General features: G+C 38.5%; 1 protein-coding gene across 1 annotated transcript in view; it reads right to left on the bottom strand.

Moving 5' to 3' along the window:
* LAMA2 (laminin subunit alpha 2) overlaps window positions 1–17,132 on the bottom strand; it is a 588,770-nt gene that overhangs the window by 329,889 nt on the left and 241,749 nt on the right. Inside the window, exons 9-10 of the mRNA XM_084776810.1 lie at window positions 13,025–13,124; window positions 10,127–10,287 (exon numbers count right to left, since the gene is read on the bottom strand). Of these exons, the coding sequence (XP_084632936.1) occupies window positions 10,127–10,287; window positions 13,025–13,124 (261 nt within the window). The remainder of the gene's footprint in view (window positions 1–10,126; window positions 10,288–13,024; window positions 13,125–17,132) is intronic.

The following is a 17,132-nucleotide window of genomic DNA, read 5'->3' as shown; positions in this document are numbered from 1 at the left end:
TTTTACCTTCTTACCCATTTTTAGGGCACAGCGATGCAATGAAGAACAACTGCTCTGAAGTTTCCTGTTAAGATCCATTGTTCTAACTTCACAGCCTATGTGTATGGTGGAGTTTACCAAGTCCTAAGCACTGTGATCAAAACCGTTATTTTGATCTGTACTAAGGACACAGAGTAAATATTATGATAAATCCAAATGTGTTTGTCTGATGAAAGTGGAGCCAATATCAGACTCACCAATCTGAGTAGGGTTATAACTTAATCTTCAAGTATATGATAAGATTGAAACATGGTTTTTTTTATATATAAAATTGTCAAATACTTTAATATTACAGGTTAAAACTACATACATTTGAGGCAAGCATATAGAGTTGAGATGTGGGGAATTTGGGGGAAATATGTATAGTTTCCCTGATCTGAATAAAGAAAAAAGAGAAGACCTTTTTTCCTGCTTAATTTTTTCACAATGTTTTTTGTTTTTGTTTTGCCTTTGCACACTGTCCTGACAGGTTATTTACATAAGAATATTATGAAGATAATTCATTCTTGTTTGGTGACCATTCTGCAGATTAGGCTAATTAATCCTAGGCCCTGGACATGGAAAATGTGAAAGCTGACTACACAATGACAGCCTGAGAAGTGGTTGATTTTGACTTATACCTCGAAATGAAGGCTTCTCTCAGCAGGAAAATGGATTCCCAGCATCCTTAGGCATGCATGATTCCTCATCTGCCCTCTTCCTTGCATTCTCCTTCTACCTTACTGTGCAGCTTTCCCTTATTCAAGAGCTAACTTGTTTCCCAAAAGTAATAAGTGCATTACTTTATTATATCCTCCAAAGAATTCACAGGCTTACAAAGATCATTCTCTCCCAATACATGTCACAGTTAGTCAGAGGTGGAAACCCTCCCGTGTACACATACCCAGAAAATAGCATGGTTCCTGGACCATGCTGAGCACTGGCTTCAAACAAGCTTATTAAGATTAAACAATTTGCTCAGTGGTAGTGTTTTTATGCATACCAAAGTGCTATATACACACAGTGGATGCTTATTAAAAACATATTTGAAGGGCCAGGAGATGGTCCAGCTGGCAAAAATGCTTGCTTCATAAGCATGAAGAGAGATGTGAGTTTTAGCACCAACATCCAAGTTAATAAGCAAACAACAACAACAACAAAATAAGTAAATCTGCAGGATGCTAGGTACATAGTATAGGCTGGTCATCTTAGCACTGAGGAAGCAGAGCCAGGAAGGGCCCAATCTAAGCTGAATGGGCAAGCTCCAAATTCAGTGGAGAACCCTGTCTCAAAATATAAAGGAGAAGCATGATCAAGGAATACACCCAACATGGCGGTCTCTGGCTTCCACACAAAGGCACACATAAACAAGCCTACACAGACATTCTCATACAAACACAAATGTATTTGAGTAAGCCAGTATCAGCAAGATGGGGTGGCAAAGAATATAAAAACCGAAGACAGAAAATGGACCCCAAAGAAGGAGAAATTTACCTAAACTTCAGTCTTTGATTCTTAATATCTTTGATCCATTTACAATTCCATCTATTTGTGTGTTGCTGGGAGCCATGGAAGAATGACATGCCCATAGTGGTAGGACATATCTTAGTGTTTAGTATCTTGATATGTATAGAAACTGAAATGTGGTTTCTAAGATTCTTGACCAGTTTTAAATTTTCTCAGCTTATCCCAAATATTTTAAGATGATAGATGCCAGCAAGAGAAATCAGCCTACTCTCAGACCCATAGGGACCAAGAAATCCCCAAAGCACAGAGACGAAGAGCATCTTCAAAAGAGTACACAGGCAGGGAAGATGAAACATGCCTATAATTATAATTTAGCTTTTCCCGTTGAGGACACAGTACAGCTGTTCCGAACGGTGTGTTCTTCTGTGCTCAGTCTAGTCTACTTTTCATTTACTCTAATTTGAGAGTAAGTAATACCACCTCTTCTGAGATTCAGACTGAGACAAACAATTAGAGAAATTTTAGACACTTGCTACATATTCCTTAGCTCCACTTTCGCCTTGTTATGTGACCTTGAGAAAAATTATGAGTAAATCGCTGCATATTCAATTTAGTCTAATAACCTCAAGCAGCACACTAAAGTGGGAGTTCTGGGTACTGTACAGATGAGGGTAGAGTCAAGGCCTCTGTTCTTAAAAGCCAGCATCTATACAGATAAAAGGATGTGCCTGAAATCAACTGCAAGGTGGAAGGCAGTCAGTATATCTCAGAAGCAAATTAACGTAGGAGAACATACGGAAGGAGGTATGCGTTCTTCCTGTGAAGGCTTTATGGGATTTTTGGATGGGAAGCAAATTGAAAATAAACCTTGAGGCATGGTTTTTAAAATTCTATTTGACTGGTAGGGGTAGAAAGACATCTGTGTTAGCAAAGACAGTGAAAATAATATTTAATACGAGAAAAGTTTCATTTGTCATTCATTCTCCCAAAATAAAGACCCTGAAAACTTCCTATATGCTAGGAATTTCACTTGGCACTTAAAATCAAAGGCCTTGCTCTTAAATAATGGACATTTAAGGCTATTCTACAAGACAAGACCTCTTTTCTTAGGGAATGTTAGATAATTACTGAGTGCTAATTAGGAGCCAAATTCACAGAGCTATAATCGAGGCACTTGAGAGTGCAATGCATATGAGCTATGAGACAGTGGGACACAAAATCTTTCACTACCAAATAGCACAGGGGGGGTTAACTGAATGGGACTGGATGCTCAAAGCCTTTGTCAGACAATAGTTCTCCACTTTCTTAATGCTCCACTCTTTAATACAGTCCCTTATGTTGTGGTGGCCTCTCAACCTTAGAATTATTTTGTCCCTACTTCATGACTATAGTTTGGCTACTGTTATGAACTGTCATGTAAATAGTTTGGGAGATATGGGTTTACCAAAGGGGTTGCAAGCCACAGTTTGAGAACCACAGTGTTATAGGGAACTAAGCAGAAGATCTCTGAGATAGCTTGGTAGAATGGTTTTGTATGTGTGGGTTCTAGGTTCCCATTAGCTAATCCCGTCTTAGCACTCTAGTAAATGCCTTATCTCATGCATCTGGAGGCTTCAGAGCCAAGTGTTTCAGTGAGGCTTTGTGAATATTACAAACCCAGCAAACATTTGCCACGTGAGCATTTCCCTATGGCCGTAACTATGTCTATGACAAGACCCTGGGCACAAGACGTAAGTGTGCTTCCTTAGTGGGCAGTTCTCCCTCCTTGTCACACATGGCGGGAGATGCAGCGTGCTGCGTGCTTCCACTGAGAGAGGACAGATGACATCCCGTGCTTTATTTCTCATGGACTGTGCATCTTCTGTCTAGAAATTCTAGTCAGAAACTGTTCATGCAATAAAACACAGTGTGAATATAACATATTTTTTTGTAAGTTCTGAAAGTCCTTTTAAGAAGTCACTGGACATGATGTGGTCTCTAGGAAACTCTAAACACCATATTAGTGATACGAGCACCTATAAGGTATTCACAGACTGAAAACAACCCATGGGCCAGCTGCTCATTTGTCTTGTTTAGTTTGATCATCATTAGTACCAAAATATTTTACGTCTGGTTTGCCATTCTCAAGTTGATCCCTCAGTTGCAATTTACCAATATGTCAACAAGCGAAGCCCTAATTTAGAGCAGGATGCTGTAACAGATGAGTTTTATTCAGGCTCAAGCATCCCAGCTTTAGCTAGTCGGAGTCGGCTACCTGGTCTGATCATGTTCAAATAAGGCAATTGTACTCACATCATCTAAAACTTGTTGTCAGGCTTTATCAGAGACAAATGTAAACATGGCTAAACATCATGGGTGGTGAATATAGGACCTGCTAGTGTTGACAACTCCTGGCTCCTGTTGTAGTTTGAGTGTGAAATGCCCCCACAGACTGAAGTGCTTAACTCTTGCTTTCCACAGAAGAGAGCTATTCTAGGAGCTTGTAGAACCATCAGGAGAGGGAGTCTTGCTGGAAGAAAGGGGTCACTGGGCTTAGACTCTGATACTTGGCCACCTAGCCCTCCAGGTGAGCGCTCTGCACAACTTAATCCCTTTTGATACCCGTGTCGAATTGTTAAGAAACGTCCTGCACTTCCTTCCTTCCTTCCTTCCCTTCTTTTTCTTTCTTTCTTTCTTTCTTTCTTTCTTTCTTCCTTCCTTTCTTTCTTTCTATGACTCATTCATCAAGTCATAGCTAAGCATCTCCAGTCCAGGTATGCTAGGGAATAGCAAACTGCACTCCAGAGGATTGTGGCAAAAACATCTGGAAAGTACAGATAACCTAAGACACACCAGATGAAAATGCCTGCCCTGAGAGGGTTACAAAGAACTTGTGCTGTCGCCGACACCAGATAAATAAGGAAAAAGTAAACAGAAAGGGGGCAGGGTTGATGGAAAAGATGCATTCTGTTTTCCCGCTAACATGACAATAAGTTATTGTAACACTGTCTGCGGCAGTTGGGATATTCTGGGTTATCTACTAAAATAGATAGATTAAAACAATTGGGTTTTTTGTTGTTGTTGTTCTTTTCTTAGTAAGATTGGCAGACCATCCAGCTAGTCCCCAAACTACAGGCCAGAGTATAACTAAACCTGAACTTGTAACATCGAGGATGAGTGTATGCTTGTTATTTTAATTATTATGATATTTCTCCTTCTCTTTATTCTGTCACTTCTTTATACTCATCACCCTTTTTAAAAGCTACTAGATTCATTTGATGTTTTAAAAATATTAAATACCTTTTAGTTGTATCTAAGCAATCAAGGTCCTACTCTATTAAAGCTCTCAGTATTTCCAATGGGCACCTCTTTTTAATATTTTAAGTGTTTAGATTCCTTTAGTGATCTTGCCAATTTGCATATTTAATGATAGTTCCCACACTGAAGACGATGAAATGGTACAAATTTGAGGTTTCATCCTTTCACTCTAGAAATTCCTGTTATATGTTCACTGTTTATTTCAGGGCTATTCTAATTGCATATACTAACTTTTACATATGACTCAATCATGGCCTATGATTTTCTCATTGTTAATAATCATGTAATAGAAAATACATCTTCCATATAGTGATATTAAAAGTGTCACTTTCTTGAGACCAAGCTATTTATCCATGCTATTTTTTATTATCATGATCCTCAAGGACCTGCTTGGTCACATTATCATCATAATCATCATTGCGAAGACTTAGAATCACAGATGGAGTGTATGTCTAAATGGACGGTAGGGACACACTTATCTGACGTGGAAAGTTGATGCTTTTGTCCCATTGGCACCAACACCCATCTGCTCAGGAACAGCGGTTTGTTTTTTCAGATATTTTCATTGGCTATACGTAGTCAAATGCCTAATTAAAACATAAAATATATTGCGGGCTAGGCTACCAAGCACTCCTAGTGGCTGCCACTTATATCGCGTTTATTTCTTCAGTAGTATTTTTGTCACAAAATAGCTCAATTTAAAAAGCCTTACTAAGTAACTTCCGTTATTTGATTGATTGATTGATTGATTGGTTGATTGATTGATTCAAGTCTGAGGCCCACTGGGCTGACATCAATTTTCTTTTTGTGATAGCTTCCTTACTGCAGCCTCTCTCTGGAGAAATAGAGTTCTAATAGCTTTCCCATTTTCATTCTCATGAAGCAGCCGCCTTATAAATGTGGAACAACTTCTGCAGTGTGTGTTTCACTGTGGTTGATAGTCAACTGGGAATTCCATTGACAAAAAACATTTAAGTTAGTTTTTAAATAATAATTGTTTTAGGAATTTTATAGTCATGCTTAGTTTTTGAGGCCTGTGTAGTAGTAAATTATAGATTCTCTTCCGTAAAGGCATTCATTTTAATATCATTTAGCATTAAAATCAGATAACATGGAAGGATAATTGGTTAATTACCAGTGTTTGTTGGGTGCATACTCTTTAAACACACTGATCTGATGTTAAGTAATATTTGGTGTTCTAGGGAAAGATGAAAAGAAATGAGAGTTTTTACCTCTCAAGGGCTAAGTTTTATTTAATGTTGTGCAAAAGAACTAGCCATATACTAGTTAGAGTGTCCAAAAGCAGATTTGACCCAGCAGCTATTCAATAAGACCTCAGTGCAGAAAAGAAATTCATTCTGAATGCAGCCAGGACATGTGGGGCTTTATAAGCAGAGCATGAGAAGGTGAAGGCACAGAAAGCCACCAACAGAAAACATTAAGGATAGGTATGGTTCTTGTTAACCATGTCCAGCAGCATGCAGGTGGAAGGCAGGCCAGGCTGCTCTCATAGGATGAATGGGGAACTCTCAGGAGGCTGCGTTTAGGTGGCATCTTACTAGACATAGTCTTAGACTTGAGGATGAAGCTCATCTTTTGATGGAGACAGACCGAGGGGTCAGGGGAGCCTTCCAATGGTAATGAAGGAGATAGACTTTCTCACTGCAGATGTGCGTGTGTGTGTGTGTGTGTGTGTGTGTGTGAGAGAGAGAGAGAGAGAGAGAGAGAGAGAGAGAGAGAGAGAGAGAGAGAGAGAGAGGGAGATTTATGTTATTGTGATGTGCATTTATATAACCAGTATATATGTTTAGAAGTAATAGAGGCTGCAACTGAATACAGCGTTTAGAATCTCTGTCACTCAAAATTCACAAAAGAAAAAAAAACAGGCCTCAGGTTTCATAATGAAGAAGTTCTTTAAAATGTCTTCCTATTCAATGGATAGTTCTTACTCAAGAAAACTATGAAAAGGGAGCCAGGCAGCCAGATGCCTCAGCACAGTAGGTGCTTGATGCCAAACTGACAGCCAGAGTTGGGTCCCCAGGACTCACAGCGTGGACTGAAGGAACAAATTTTGCCAAGCTGCCCACTGCCATTTACAGGAATGATGGGGAATTGTGATGTACCCATACACAGGCATGTGCACACACACACACACACACACACACACACACACACACACACACACACACATGCATGCATGCACACACACGCGCGCACACACACGCACACACACACACATGCACACACATGAGCACACACACACACACACGCGCGCGCGCGCGCACACACATACACATGCACAGGGAGTCAATAAATGTAATTTTTAAAGTTTTCAAAATAAAAGCATTTAAAAAATAATGAAAAGTTCTTTTTATATAACAATATAGAAATATATATGCAAATGATTATTTAGTAACATGAATTTTACAGATACATACTTATATAGCTATTATTTGTATTTATTTTATATTCTATTTATAAATAAATACTTGCTTAAGGTCAATTATTTTGATATCAATACTACATGAGTACACAGACACAACACATACACACACACACACACACACACACACAAACACACACACACACTTTATGCTGACACAAAAGTCTGTCATTGAATGGTATGCATGCAGTTATATTTTTCTTCTTTTTTTCCCCCATATTGTCATTTTAATCACTTGGCACAACTACTTCAAATTATACTTTGAAAAAAAAGAAGAAGGAGTATCTCATTCCTTTCTGGGTTTTTGTTTGTTTGCATTTGGTTTTATTTTGTTGTTCCTGTTTGATTTTTGAGAAAAGGCTTCTCTGTGTAGCCTTGGCTGTCCTGGACTCACTTTGTAGACCAAGCTGGCTTTGAACTCACAGACATCACCTGCCTCTGCCTCCCTGATTGACAGGATTAATGGCGTGCACCATCACACTTGTCTCCTTTCTGCCCTAGTAGGTGTTCCTTTTAGTATTTAAATTGTGTGTAGAGCTGTTTTAAATACTTAGCTATTTATCATTCTTGTAAACAAGAGACGATGGGCAATTCATCACAGTGCATATTCTGTGCACTGTGACATAGTTCATTATAAGACCACAATGTAATTATATTGTGACATGATTTTATGATGTAACTTTGTTATTTATTGTGTGTGTATACTTTTTATACATATATATTTAGAGTTTGGGTGGAATCTTATGGAACTGGCTTTCTTTAAGTTTTCTCATAAGACTTAAGAGCTGATATTTTTCTATTTAAAATATCATACTGTTGAAAGACATTAATTTTAATGATGCTATTTAGTTAATTCTTAAATCACTTTATGATTTCTTAATTACTGTTTATTATAGTGTTTTAACTGTGTGCTTAGAGCTTCAAGTGTCTTCGCGGAGGCATTTTTCTCATTAGGATTACAATCACTCTTCACAGGGCTTGGTGTCAGGCAAAGAGCCTGTGGTAGTAGCTCTGGGAGCTTCCCGGCGCGCTGAGCATGGCTAGTTGCGAGAACTGTCCTGTTCCAGCCTTCCCCATCCTACCTCCCAAATAAACTGACTGAAATGGTCCTTCCCCTCCCAATTGCTACTCCTTCATTAAACATAGCAGATGCCCAAACATTCTTTAAAGGTGTGTATCTAAAAGTGCATCCTTTCTCCTGCTTGGTTCTCGGTAAGCTACCTGCTTAGGAAGTTCCTCTCCCACTTTTAACTTAGCACTAACCCTAACCCTAACCTCTCCTACACTGGAGCTAGTGACAAAATGAGAGCTGCCCTTAGCACTTTGGAAAAAAGAAGTGTAAACACAGTCTTTTCTCAGTGGAGACCAGAGAAGAAAAACTTAAGGCTGTAGGACTGGCCAGTAGCGTTCAGAGCAGGGGTGGGGGTGGGGCTGGAGTGGGGAGGGTTGGGGGGGTCCTGAAGCAAGCCACCACTCAATCACTGCTGTTCAGCGCTGGTCTTAGAGAGCAATTTTTCATTTCAGATAATATTGGAATGCAATGCACTAAATCTGGAAAATTTATTATATTCCAACACATGAGAGCTTTCACAACAGCTTTCTGTTTACTCTGTAGGCAATAAGCGATCCAGTTTCAATAGACCTAGATAGGCACTTAAATAGTCTTTAATATAATACATGCCTATTACAGAAACATTATATCTATATAGTTTTATTATTATTGTGTACAGTAAATATACATAAAGTAAACAATATACTATATAGCATATTTTAAAATGTTTTCCTGATAAATACTTAACATTAAAAATATTTTATTGTGCTATAATATTTGTGTACATATACCAAAAATCATGTGTACCAACTATTATAATATATACCAAGATAAGTATTATAAGTTAGTGAAGGAAACAAAGGGGTATTAAGGTCTTAATTTAGCTGTCTTATTCTTAGTAAGGCTCCATTGAAGATACCAAAATTATTTTCATGTTTATAATACTGTGTCATGTTACCATTTGAAGAAGATTACTCATTTGCTCAGCTAATACAGTTAGAAATGAGTCAGGCCACCATGAACAGACTCTTGCTGCTGAAGCACCTCAGTCCTAGCTCTTCAACTTCTGCGTGTGCGTGCATGTGCGTGCGTGCGCGCGCGCGCGCGCGTGTGTGTGTGTGTGTGTGTGTGTGTGTGTGTGTCTGCAGGTGTGATGTGTCCCTGAGTATCAACACCACAAGCTATAGCTGATTGTGTACAAGAACTAAAACTGCCTTTCTGAAAGTGCCCATGGGAGAACATATTGGATCTTTAATCAAGTCCACGAGGCCTTCTTACACTTTAGTAATTAGCCAGGAGAGTTTAAATATGGTGAGGATTTAAAAAACCCATCTCCACTCAGGTCCCAGGGCATTATTTTTTAAAATCCAAAATTAAATCCTCCACAGAATTCTTTTTGGAAGTGGATACAAATGTATATATTTATAATTTGAAACAACTACTATTTTGAGTGGCTCATACCTTTTTGTACAATGGGAGAAAAGTCATTTGTTATAAAATGACATGGACCACCAAAGGGGTCTATCTATGCAGTTGCAGATTTTATATAAATGATAGATGTAGTCATGAACCTGGTCAGTATTTGATGATGCCTGAAGGAATAACTATTCTTTGTTTTGTGTGTGTGTGTGTGTGTGTGTTTATTATATATATATATTGCATATGTATGCATAGATATATGTACATATATGCATATATGATATGTGTGTATATATACCTTGCATATATACTCACATAACAGACAGTCATGTACAGCTTTACAAATGCCTAATGCAGCCGACAGAAGAGAGAAGCTAAGGGGAGCTGCCCTCCGTCTCAACAGTGGGGCATGCCTGGGTTAACCGACATACCTTACAGCTACATGGCCCAACACAAGGGTCCTCGTTCGTGCTTCCTAAGCCACTGCAGTTACAGGGTTGGCAGTCTGGGTAGCCGCTGTAACCCCTGAGGCAGCGATCACAGCTCATGCCCCCGAAGCCAGTTTTGCAGTAGCAGGATCCAGGTATGAGCCCTAAGGGAGAAGCATTATGTATCAGCATTTTCAAAAGAAAATCGATTTAATTCTTTAGGCTTCAATTACAAGAACTTTTAAGTTGGATTCTGATCACAAGTTAGTGGTGTTTTTCTTTTTTTAACTTTGTGTTATTTATAAATTTAAAGCAATTTTAAAATTCAGGTATGTTTTGTTCATGTTCTTCCCCACACCTAAGTCATACCAGATACTCTCTTCATCCCTACTAATTCAACGTTAAGCGCTTTCTCAAAAAATAAACAATGACTCAATACAACAGCAAAACGTAGAAAACAGAATACAATAACACCCTAAAATAAAACACACACACACACACACACACACACACACACACACACACACAGGCGTGCGTGCACACACACCAAACTCCATGATATGTTGGTCATCTACTCCTGACGTGAGGCATGTCCTGGAGCGGTTGATCCACCTAGATTCACTCTATTGGAGAAAATCCCTCTCCTCGCAGGTGTAAATGACAGGTCAGTTGTTAAACTTTACCCTACTGGGTAGGTTGCTGTTCATTCATTCATGTTATAAAACATAATAAAATAGAATAAGGCAAAACAGGGACTATCACATGGAAGTTGGACAAGATAAACTACGAGAAAGAAAATATCATCAAGAGAAATGAAAACAACCAGAAACACGCTCATTTGCATGCTGTGGAATTCCATAAAAATGCTTAACTAGAAATCATTCTATGTACTCAGAGGGCCTGGTGCAGACTCGTGCAGGCCCTGTACATCCGGCCTCAGTCTCTGTGAGTTCATATGAGCTTTGCTCATGTTGGCTTCGATGGCCTTATTTTCTTGTGTATATCACTAAAGGGTGTTGTGGAACCTAAATAAAAATGTCAGTGGTTATGTAAGCATAGTAGCTTTATGTTTTTTCCTTAAAAATATTAAGAATTAGGGGCTGGAGAGTTGTTTCCGCAGTTAGGAGCACTTGTTGCCCTTACAGAAGATACACATTTGGTTCCAAGCACCAACACTATGCCTACAATCATCTGTGACTCCAGTTCCAGGGGACCTGACTAGCTCTTCTGGTCTCGGCTGGTACGAGATACTCACATGGTGTGCATGCATGCATGCATGAAGGCAAAACATGCATACACATAAAATAAAATGTGATTTCCACTGGGGGAAAGACAAAGAGCAGCAGAAATGTAAGAATACATCATAAGAAAGAAAACATGTAACTGGAACAAAGGAGAATTAAACTGAGTAAGTCAGGCATACGCTCAAGTGTTATTAAAAAAAAAAACGTGCACAGGAGTCATGGGAAACGGCTGGAAATAGCAAACACAGAGAACAGAAGTATGTGCCAGGAAAGTGTGTAGAAAAGTAAATTAGCTGCACAAATACTAACTGGGGCCAGAAAATGACTTAAAATCATAAACATTCAGTTGATATTGGTAAGGCTGTTAGATTTTTGCTTCAGAACAGTATAGGTTGTAGGAGCTAGAGAGAGGGCTCAGTGGTAACAGTGTTTGCTGCTCTTCCAGAGGACCCTGCTTCAACTCCCATCACCCAATGGTGACTCACAGCTATCTGTAGCTCCAGCTCCCTGTCAGGATCCAATAAAAGGAAAAAAAAGTGAAATTAAAAAATAGAGTGCAGTATTAATTTTCTTCTTTATAAAATTTTCTTATTGTTGCTTATAAACTATCACTCTATTATGTACTTATTTTCCTAATTTTTCTATCTCTAATAGCTTTTTCAATAATGTGATAATGTGCTTATTTTAGTGGGGAACTTGACTTGATGGTATTAGTAATAACAATGTGATTTACTTGTACCTTAAGACGGAAAGAATCCATACTAGCAGGCTTTACCTTTAAGGTTGTTAGAGTAAAAATGCACACAGTCTTCATTATTTGCTACTTTCAGTTAGCTGCTTGAATTATCCAGGACAACCACCCTGATAGTAGCTCCCAAATATTAACTTTATTATGTTGCTATTTGATTCCTCAATGTTGAGAGTTTTATCATAAATTTTATACCTCAAAGTATTGGGCTTCAACTCATGGTAGCACTGTCTGTAGCCCTTCATGTACTGTTGGCATCACCTACATCTAACAGTGTGATCTGCATTTGCTCCCCCAGTGCTGCATACACTTCTCTCAATGAATGCGGTCATTTTGCACTGGACTCAGTGGAAGTTACAGAACAACCTAAGTAATGGGTCATGAAAAATTGTATACATGTGTGCTTTATAGAGTAACACTCTATCTCTTTATCCTCTCTCCCTCTCCTCTCTCTCTCTCTCTCTCTCTCTCTCTCTCTCACACACACACACACACACACACACACACACACACACATACACTACTGTTATATAACGTCATTTTTTTTCTCAAGAACACATCACATAAGATTATACTCTCTGGTGACATCATAGCCCATATAATGCAAACTATGACATTTCTACCACTAATCTGCTTAACGACAAATTTCTCAAAAATTACCCCTATAATAAAATGCCACACTACTGTACATATACATCAAGGGCGATGATCAATTATTTTTGGCTTTCAAGCCATATAGTTAGGCACAAAATAAATTATTTTGGTGAATAAAAATAGGGCCCTAGAGAGCCTACTCAATGTCAAAATCCTGACCATGTGAATGGAATTACTGCAAAATTCTCTGAAAAGAATGATGTTTGGCATCCAGTCATCTTTTCCTCAGAGCGGCAGTTCCCTACTGTGCCTCACCTCGCCGGGCATATTTCTCATCCTTGACACAGACTTCACTTAAGGAGCCAACTGGATCACAGTGACATGGCTGGCAAGGTCTTGGATAATTTGGTGACACCTGAAAAAATAATTTGAAATGGTTTGAATCAAGTGTAATAAAAATGCCAGCATTTTCACCTTAGCAAAACAATTCAGAACAACCTAGTTTTTAAAAACATATTTCAAATTATTCTGATAAAATTATAAAATTATCTTTGATATGATTTGATGAAGCTCTAAAATCTAGTTTTTCTAAGTGGACACACAAAGGGCCTGATGTCACTAACCTATAGGTATTTATTATTTAGATTCAGTAGTCAATAAGATTCTTCCATGTTTCGTTACTTATATAAAGGAAACCACAGATAAAGAGCCCCCATCTCCTAATATGCTTCAAGAAACAACAAAATTATGATATCTGCTTAGGATACTCAAATATATATATATATATATATATATATATATATATCCCATAATTTAACCTGTCGGTTTATTATATGTTTTACTATGACATGGTGGCACTCAGAGGAAGGACAGCAGGTTACCAAGAAGAGACTTGATACCCTGTGAGCATATACAGGGGGAGGAAGTCCCCCTCAGTCACAGTCATAGGAGAGGGGAGTAAGGGGAAAATGGGAGGGAGGGAGGAATGGGAGGATACAAGGGATGGGATAACAATTGACATGTAATATGAATAAATTAATAAAATATATAAAAAAGACTTTTCACAATAACCATGGCATAAATATTTAAATAGAAACTTATAATTGTTGCTCAAAAGAGGCACCCTTAAATATTTAAATTAAAAATTAGGTTTTCTATGAGGCCATGTAACCCAGATAGAAATGTTCAGACTCTGTCATTAGAAGTTGAGCTTGTATCCCATCCAGGCCTGTGCAAAACATTCCCTTCACTGACACCAGGACAGTAACAACAGCTCCAACGATGCTCTATAGGGAAGTGAAGACGGCATCTCACAGGCTCTCTGGTACACCATAAATGGTTAGAATCAAGGGTAGCTTTTACTGTTGAATATTTGAATTAAACAAAGCTAAATTGCTTATAATACTGCATACACATTTGTTTTCCAGATGACATAGTAGAAAACAAAAACCCTAAACTGTTTTTCCAGGAAATGAATATATATATATGTGTGTGTATGTGTGTGTGTGTGTGTGTGTGTGTGTTTGTGTATGTGTGTTGTATGAATGTACTTTTCTCCAGTAGACTATAAATTTCATATGTATCTATACCTAAGTTAAATTTTAAGTAGGAATTTATTTGTTAATATAGATCATGATGTAAAAAGTAGACTTGTTTATAAATCTGATTAAATATAACTCAAGTTCACAACAGTTTCAAAACCATCATTTATTTAAGACATTCTTAATCATGTCCCCTTCATGCTAACACTGTCTGTGACACAGGCATGAGCCACGTTCCCTACCTTAAACAAGCTTATGGGAATAAAAAGGTTGTAGGACACATTGAGTAAAGAAAAGTGGTAAGCCAGACACACCAGAAGGGCCTCAATGGATTAAATTCCACAATCCACTGTAGGCAGTAAATTTCAGAAACAGTAACATTTACACTGGAGCTTAAATAGAAGGAGTAATTGGTGAATATACTTTGAATGAGCTTTCTCTAGGGAAGAGCCGGCCAGCATCAGAAAAGAAAAACTGTTATGGTATATTGCAAGACATTAAAAAATATCTATTTTTTGAATGAACTTTTCACTGTTACAAACGTGATTCATGATAGAAATGATAAGCTGGAGAAATCAAAGCCTTCTAGCTAATTATTATGCTTGATACTGACTAGGGACACCTACCTGAATCAGATTATTGATCAAGATCTTCTCTAGCCTTGGAGATTTACACACAAAGAAGTCCTGTAATGAATTCTGCACTCTCATAAGAATTCAGATTGTTGGCAATTAGTAAGTAAGCTTTGCTTAAATATTCTATGTGTAAAATGCACATGTATAAGTCTGATCAAATGCATGTATTTTGTAGATGAATCTAGGATCAAGTTAAGTTACTAAGGCCAAGGTGCATGCAGGTAAAGGCTTTGTCTCCAGGCTTATGTCTCCATACTTGAGGGCAACAGTTTAAGACTATCATGGAGCTCTTCCCCCTTCCCATGGAGATCATTTACCTAACAATTTCCCAGGCACAAAGCTCTTGATTTTGTAACTTTGTAAACTTCTACCCAGACACTAAGTGCTCATAAAATTTGCATTTTTTCAAAATGATTTTTCTATAAACATTTTTGTGATCATTATAAGAGTTGTAGATTCATTTAATTATGTTGCTTGTAGTGAAAATTTAAGCCAGTTACCAGTCATGATTATGGTAATACTTATATAAGTTCAACACATCATTAGATGAAAATGTAAATTGAGGAGAAATGTGAGAACGAGTTTCTTAAGCATGCTGAGAATGGTAAGAAGAAGACGGGGACTATAGAGATTGGATGTTGAAAGAATAAAAAGACAAATCACTGAAGAGAGGTCTGTGGAGGGATGGATATCGAAGTCTGAATATTAATATGCCTCCTCCCCGCATACACAGCTTAGCTGATTCACTCTGCATAAAACATCATTCATAAGATGCCAAGATGTCCGGTGGAAAGAACTCAAAAGAAGACAGAAGTCTGAGTGCTGCTTTCAGCATTTTGCACCAAGTAAACAGGGTTTAAATGAACTTAGTGAAAAAATGAGCTAAGCACTATGAGCTTTGCATCAAACGTCTCAAGCAGCAAGTGCTCTCCTCCGCCATGCTATGCACCAGCAAGTTTCACTGTACTCAGAACACATTGATAATCTTCAGAGGAAGAAAATGGGGTGTGGGATGTTTGCACCATGTCACTACAGATATACAAGTGTGTGTTCGTAGGCATGAGAAGAAATAGGAAGCTGTAGCTGTCATTTAAGAAAGAGAAGTCAATGATGCAGACCTGGCAGAGAACCAGGGTTGGAATTAACATACAAGGAAGTCAATGCTGGGACTGCAGTCTGTCTAGTAATTCTTAGGATGATGTCTATGCATGATGCGCAAGGTATTCCAGCTGAGAAACATATGGTATAAGAAAGGAGGGAAACAACCTCCAGAGAGCTGAAACACAACATCTGAAGATTTCAAATTAAATGGATAGGTTTAATTTCAGACTACAAATAGTGGGGGCAGGGAGGATAGTCAACCCCAACGACATGACTTGAGAAAAAGAGAAACTATTCCATCCGGGAAAACATAAACGGAAGGTAAAGTGAGCAGCGCCTCAGTAACATGCATGGGCCAATTATGCAACCTGACATACAGGTAGTTAGGGCCACAGAAGAAAGGAAGAGAACAGAAATCATCAAATGACCCTTTAATGAAATAGCTGAGCATCAGACATCGTGACCTCAGAAGTCGGGAGGTGGAGGCAGGCAGGAATTATCAACACCAGCCTCAGCTACATAGCAAGTTTAGGTGCTGCATGGGTTAAATGAAACCCCGTCTTAACAAAACAAAACAACAAAACAAGTAACCTCAAAAACTCTCTGTATGGATCAAAATCAACTGATTGCTCTGAAAAGCTCAGTGAGCCATGCCCAAGAAGCACAGAGAAATGTAGGCCACTCACTGAGATATCCTGAGTGTGCAAATGTTCTTGTGAAAAGTGAACAGTGGTAAAGTACAGATATTGCACACTGCCTGTTTTGCACCCTCATACCTTGTCCCTCTTCTCTTGTTTTCTCTTTCTTTCCCACAAATATAAAAATAGCTATTTCCTTACAGAACCTACACAGATCATGTACCCAATTTAATAGGTAGGGCAATTTTCCAACATCTAGAAAAATTGCTGAGATTCAAACCTGAAGGAGATATCTGGAAGGTTGTGGTTCTGGGACAAGCCCAGAGTGCTGTGGCGACTGGCCAGAGGGGAAATAAGTGTGAGGACAGTCTGGCCTGCAAGGTGAGCTTCAGACCATCCTAACCTCTGTGTAGCAGGACCGTAGCTCAAATTCAATCAATCAAATCTTTCTATCAGGCAGTGAATTGAGAAGCATCCTACAGGACAGGAAATAAATGCTAGGTGTGCT

The sequence above is a fragment of the Acomys minous genome (genome assembly GCF_964271855.1).
Source record: "Acomys minous genome assembly, chromosome: 3".
Lineage (NCBI taxonomy): Eukaryota > Metazoa > Chordata > Mammalia > Rodentia > Muridae > Acomys > Acomys minous.
The sequence above is the reverse complement of the archived record's forward strand: the minus strand, read 5'-3'. Positions and strand labels throughout refer to the sequence as shown.